Source organism: Mizuhopecten yessoensis, unplaced genomic scaffold, assembly GCF_002113885.1.
Source record: "Mizuhopecten yessoensis strain PY_sf001 unplaced genomic scaffold, ASM211388v2 scaffold716315, whole genome shotgun sequence".
NCBI lineage: Eukaryota > Metazoa > Mollusca > Bivalvia > Pectinida > Pectinidae > Mizuhopecten > Mizuhopecten yessoensis.
Window position 1 is genome coordinate 180,998 of NW_018480055.1, and position 6,000 is coordinate 186,997.

Sequence of the window (6,000 nt, forward strand, 5' to 3'; positions counted from 1 at the left end):
CTGGTTCTACTCGCAATATTGATCAAGCAGTCAAAGATGGTGACTGAGACAGTGGGGGCACGCTCGAGGATCCCACGTGACACAGTATGGTGTGAAAGTCTGTCAATGAGGGGTTATATTTACCTCCTTGTTCTGGTTATCCCGAGCCTAGGACACACATAAAAGATACACCTGCGGATGGAGGTCAATATATAGATTGTTTGTACCTATGTGATTAAGAAAGTTATGTATACACTCATGGATGGTGTAGTCAAAGTTAAGTGTGTTATACTTACATTCCAAATTATATGAGGAGCACACCCAAGGATGGGGAATCCCCGGGGTCCCGCGACTCCCTCCTTTCTCATTCGGCGCACCCACCAACTATTGTATCTGACGGTACAGAGAAAAGCATTAAATCAGACTTCAATACAATCAAAGTCTGTAAATACACCTGTAAAAAATCTGGGGTTTTCCTGTTTATTTTTCAATTAAATGAAATTTACCGCCTTTCTTTTCTTATATTTTGAAATCACTGGATGCCTTTATAATTGTTTAAATGTTCATTATGTCCATCGGAAAAAAATCTCGTTTGGTTACTTTATCGCACAACTATCAACCGCTATTGCACCCTGTTGCCCTTTTGTTTATGTAACACAATCTTAATGAATTTGTAGTGCCTAGCCCTTGTCCGGGCTATTGTATGAGCTTAGCTAAAGGTGTATTTATGGCAAGCCAAGTTGTCATTTATTCATGGAGCAATGTTGATCTAGTACTTAACCAAATAACCAAACAAACATATAAGATATCTTATTTAAAGTTTATGAGATATCTTATATCTTTTATAAGATATCTTATATACTTTATAAGATATCTTATATCTTTTATAAGATATCTTATATAATATATAAGATACCTTATAAAAGATATAAGATACCTCATAAGCTTTTCTTTATAAGATATCTTATATATTAATATATTAGATATCTTATATCTTTTATAAGATATCTCAATTAACTTTCTTTATTAGATATCTTAAATCTCAAAATTGCTTCATGAATAAATGGCATCTTGGCTTACCATAGTTATAGTAGTTTCAATTTGATAACTGGTACCATAGGCAGCCATTTTCGATCAAATCCTCTCGGACTCCTTCGGTTATCGAAAGGTTCCGAGCGCCGTGAGGGGGGGGGGGGGGGGGGGGGGGGGGGGGGGGGGGGTGTATTATCTCAAATTCAAATCTCGTTCTTTATAAGATATCTTATAGCCAAATTATATAAGACATCTTGTTTAATTTTGTTTATAAGATATCTTATATAATATATAAGATTATTTTTTTTATAAGATCTCTTATATCTTTTATGAGATATCTTACATAATATATAAGATATCTTAAAAAGAAAAGTATATAAGATATCTTATATAATTTGGTTAAGTACTTGATCAACATTGCTCCATGAATAAATGACAACTCTGCTTGCCATATGTATTCAAAACAAAGGACGAAAATAAGTGGTACCAAGAACTGTTAAATGATTTAGGAAAAACTAATGGAAATAAATTGTGTACGTACCGTACCTTTAAATATGTTCTTACTCCAGAATCATATATATATACTATTGTTAATTTTAAGCATAGGCAAACATTAGCCTAGTTCCGTTGCGGTAATTTGAAATTGAAAATTGAGACTGGCCGGTATTCCCACCCTCTTTAGCGTTAAATGAGAGGAAATGTATTTTATGTCAGTCATGATCGGTAGAAGACGAGCGCCATTTTTTAATAGTTTGCGAGTTTTATTTAGTGACGCAACTAAGTATTTCCCAGTTCTTTAGAATAAGACCCCTATACACAATTTTATTGACTTATGACAATTGATGATCTTCAACGCTTTTTAGCTTCTTTACTATATTTGTTGTATCGCAGAAGATCTTGTTCTACCTGTGCTTAACAGAACTTTGTACTATAGAGTGTCTCATACGTCAAACTGGCTGGATGGCAATATATTTTAATGCAATTCGTGATGTATACCTGTAATACTGACACGTGATGTATACCTGTAATACTGACACGTGATGTATACCTGTAATACTGACACGTGATGTATACCTGTAATACTGACACGTGATGTATACCTGTAATACTGACACGTGATGTATACCTGTAATACTGACACGTGATGTATACCTGTAATACTGACACGTGATGTATACCTGTAATACTGACACGTGATGTATACCTGTAATACTGACACGTGATGTATACCTGTAATACTGACACGTGATGTATACCTGTAATACTGACACGTGATGTATACCTGTAATACTGACACGTGATGTATACCTGTAATACTGACACGTGCCACGCTAATAAAATCTATCTTATTGTATTTGTTTTTACAGAAGATTGTCTCGATAATGCAACATGTATGAGAATAAATGCCAGAATATATAATATTACCATGCTTTATTGATGTTATCTCTTAAAAAAATGAAAACCTGTTCTGTTGAATACAACTTTTCACGGTCAATGTACATAGCCTGTCAGATAGTCCGACGACAGACCGATATAAAAAAAAAGTTGATAAAACGTCAGAATAATTCGGACTACCTGTCAGGGGACATCAGGTAGCAGCATACAGTAGAAATGGCCCGACTCTGATAAACAAGGCACATGTCAAGGAAATGTAAACACAGCGGATTTACCCTACACAACACATGTATACATGTACATATATTTGTAAACTGCATTACATTTACAATACATATAAAGTACTGAAAAGTGTATAAACCTCTTTTTTCTATGTATGTCACTTGTGTGAAAACCATGGATACGTACCACATCAGAAATTACCAAAATATGCCAAAAATTGCTATTTTTGACCCAAAATTTGACCCCCACAACTAGTATTTTTTTTCCTAAGTTCTGTCTGAAATTAAAGATTACCTACTTGGTTGCAGAATTATCTGGGTCCCAGTGAAGTTGTCAAACTTGACTTTTTGCAATTTTGCGTCGTGTGCTGTTGTCAAAATTTTACCTCCTGTAAAGCTAGCTTTTCATGTGTAGGCCCCCTTTCGGATTATGGACAAAAGTTTGATCTCGAACCAAAAACTTTTTTTTTTTTTTTTACAAATGTGAAGCTCACATAGCCCACTTCATCATGCTTATACCAATTTTAGTACAGTTTTATTTTTATATTTTTTTTACACGAAAGGAAAGTGACGATTTGTTTCTAAAAGATCAGTTTGAAGTGCGCTCCGGGCGCAGGTCGCATATTTCCCGCATTTTATAGAGGGCCGGAGTTCTGACGTTAATCGACGACAGACCGATATGAAAAAAGTTGATAAAACGTCAGAATAGTTCGGACATTAACGTGGTAAGATTAGGACAGACAACAGCCTGCTTAAATCGTATTCATATCATCTTTCATCAACAAAAAACTTATATGCTTTATACATTTTTCTCTGGAATTCTTGGTGTGTTACCCTCCACGCATTAGATGATAGTACAATGTATAATTGATTTAATAAAATATTTCAGGTTAGTTCCGCTATAATCTGGTCGACTCTAGTCATTAGTAAGTCCCTGTCGAAGTGCTGAAGCTTTAAGGCCTATTAGGTGGGATACTCACATGTAGATGAGTGTCAGAGCGCCGCAACCCAGGGCCACGGTGATGCCCCATCCTCCCAGGAAACTCGTCTCATCCATGGTACCACAGATAAAGAATCTGTACCACAGCTAACAAGGGACACCAAAAAACGATAGTGTACTGTGTGCTTTCCTTTACACGGTCATACTGATGCGTCCGATAGTGTGGAAAGACTGGCACAGCTACAGACCAATAACGACAATACAAGAACCATATGTTAATTCGAATGTCTTTCAGTATGCTTTATCATACATTGAAGACAGTTAAATTTTATGCTCGATCATACCTATGTGCGGTGTCTCTTTAGAACTAAGGTCAAAGTGAGAGCACCGTATAAAGGCAGGCAATGACGCATCAACAATACATGAAGCGCCTGCGCATGTCAGAATAATAAACCCCGTGAGATTGATTACGGTTGTCATCATGCGGAAATTAAAGGTCCTAACAAGTGCACATGTATTTACGATCATATACATACAATTGTTGACGGAGGGGCATTTGGAATGTTTCAAACAGGGTCATATTGTTTCTCTCTAATTGAAAAATAAACGACTAAAACTTTTAAATAGGATCTGGTTATATACCGTAAACCAGGCACGCGTTGTCTACGTCATCTCACTTACGCTTGGTGTTTGTACCTTGATATTGACTTTTGGACAGCCATTTAGACACTCGCCAACATGCTCGCGGTACATACAACCTGTATTATAGGGCATTATTCTGTTAGTGTCACGAGCTACTAGGTAAATAGATCACGTAAATTTATATCGAGACACGGGTACTCGCATAGGTAGATGTTTTGGCATGTAAATCTCGGTGATTAGTTAAGTGCCTATCAAGTACATATTTGATAACGAATTCACAGTATGGTCCAACCGTTTTGATCGCGTTAACGTGGCTCCACACATCGTCATCAGCGTCCATTTTTGTGACGTACTTCCGGAAAAAGTACAGCTCGGACTCAATTATCTTGATTGAAATGTGCATGTACACCGTGTCGTCATTTCCGTATTGCGTATCGGGCATTCAGTGTCGTTGTGCAAATTATAGTTACACCTTGACCGTTTTCGTTTAAACGGTCAAACCGATCGGACCACTGTTGTGAGTGCACATGAGAACGGCATACCATGCGATAGCCTCTGGTCACATATGTACCTGACATGTAATTATAAACATACCGTGAGTTAGCGGACTGTGGAATGATGTCCAAAGTGTACATGACTGAGGGTAATTTGGTTCCATTAAAGAACAATAAATTGATAATTTTGATATCATATTTTTGATTTATTTCCATCATTTTTGTTATATGTAAACAGGGACAACTGTCATTGTGTAAATGTCACCCCTCTGCAAAAAGTTCCGATTTTTTTCAAGGAAGATAACTCTTACCCGGATCGAAGTGATTGTAAAATGTAAAATAAATTAATTATAAAGCCATTGTGTATATTTTGTTCAATTTCCCATTCTATATGTATAGATCTTTGTGTCCTGTTTGCTTTTTGATTGTAGATAATCACTTTTATCCGTTCAAATTCAATAAAAAACACTTTGTGTAACATGTGTTACATATTTTGCGATAAATAAAATATTTGTAGGGTTAATTAGAAATGCTTCTTTTCATTTTATTATTGTTGTTATTGTTCCGAACAATGTCACACCAAAAAAACCCCGGAAAATATTAAAATTGACGAAAATTCAATTTTTTGGTATTTTTTCCAAAAAAGTCCCCTAACTATCGGAGTGTTAAAATCAACTCTACATAGTTGCATAACCATTATATGAAAGTTTCAACGAATTTCGCTGGTTAATTACGAAAGTGTGTAGCCACCTTAATTAAACGGATGAAGTTTTTCGGAAATAATTTGCACTAAAGTATTTTTGTAAATGTCTTTATTGTAAAATTACATACCTGTATTTGTTATATTGATTACGTATATCATTCATCGATTGATTATAAGTATTGGTTATTAATAAAATCAACACCTGTTAGTGCTATGTCCAACAGCATTTCATACCAAATTTATGAACTCGAATACTCGGATAACTCGAAGTTTTTTCACGACCTCGACGACTTCTAGATAACAAGGTTCGACTGTATCTCAAAGCATCTTAAAGATGGAAGGCTGCAGTTTTATTTTGCTATGTAATAATAATAATAATATACAGCATTTATATAGCGCCCTATATAATTTGTAAAATTACTCTAAGGCGCTTTACAACATATGGATAATAGTAATGGTTATAATTGTGAAAACAAACAACAAAGGCTTGCAATCACTTTCATGCATTTAACAAGCAATGTGCACATAATTGAACAAATGAAAGGGTGGTATTTACATGACGTCTTTGCAAAGATTCTAAAATGCAGACGTGAA

General features: G+C 35.4%; 1 protein-coding gene across 2 annotated transcripts in view; it reads right to left on the reverse strand.

Annotated features, from left to right (window-relative positions):
• The window catches only part of LOC110442970 (cytochrome P450 3A24-like), a 30,274-nt gene extending 25,725 nt beyond the window's left edge, over positions 1-4,549 (reverse strand). Inside the window, exons 1-3 of one of the 2 annotated variants that reach the window (XM_021486876.1) lie at positions 4,502-4,549; positions 3,608-3,807; positions 276-372 (exon numbers count right to left, since the gene is read on the reverse strand). In XM_021486876.1, coding sequence (XP_021342551.1) covers positions 276-372; positions 3,608-3,684 — 174 coding nt within the window. In that variant the 5' untranslated portion in view covers positions 3,685-3,807; positions 4,502-4,549. Of the gene's footprint in view, positions 1-275; positions 373-3,607; positions 4,199-4,501 lie in introns of those variants that run through there. The other variant, XM_021486875.1, reaches the window with a different exon arrangement.
• Positions 4,550-6,000: the final 1,451 nt, after the last annotated feature.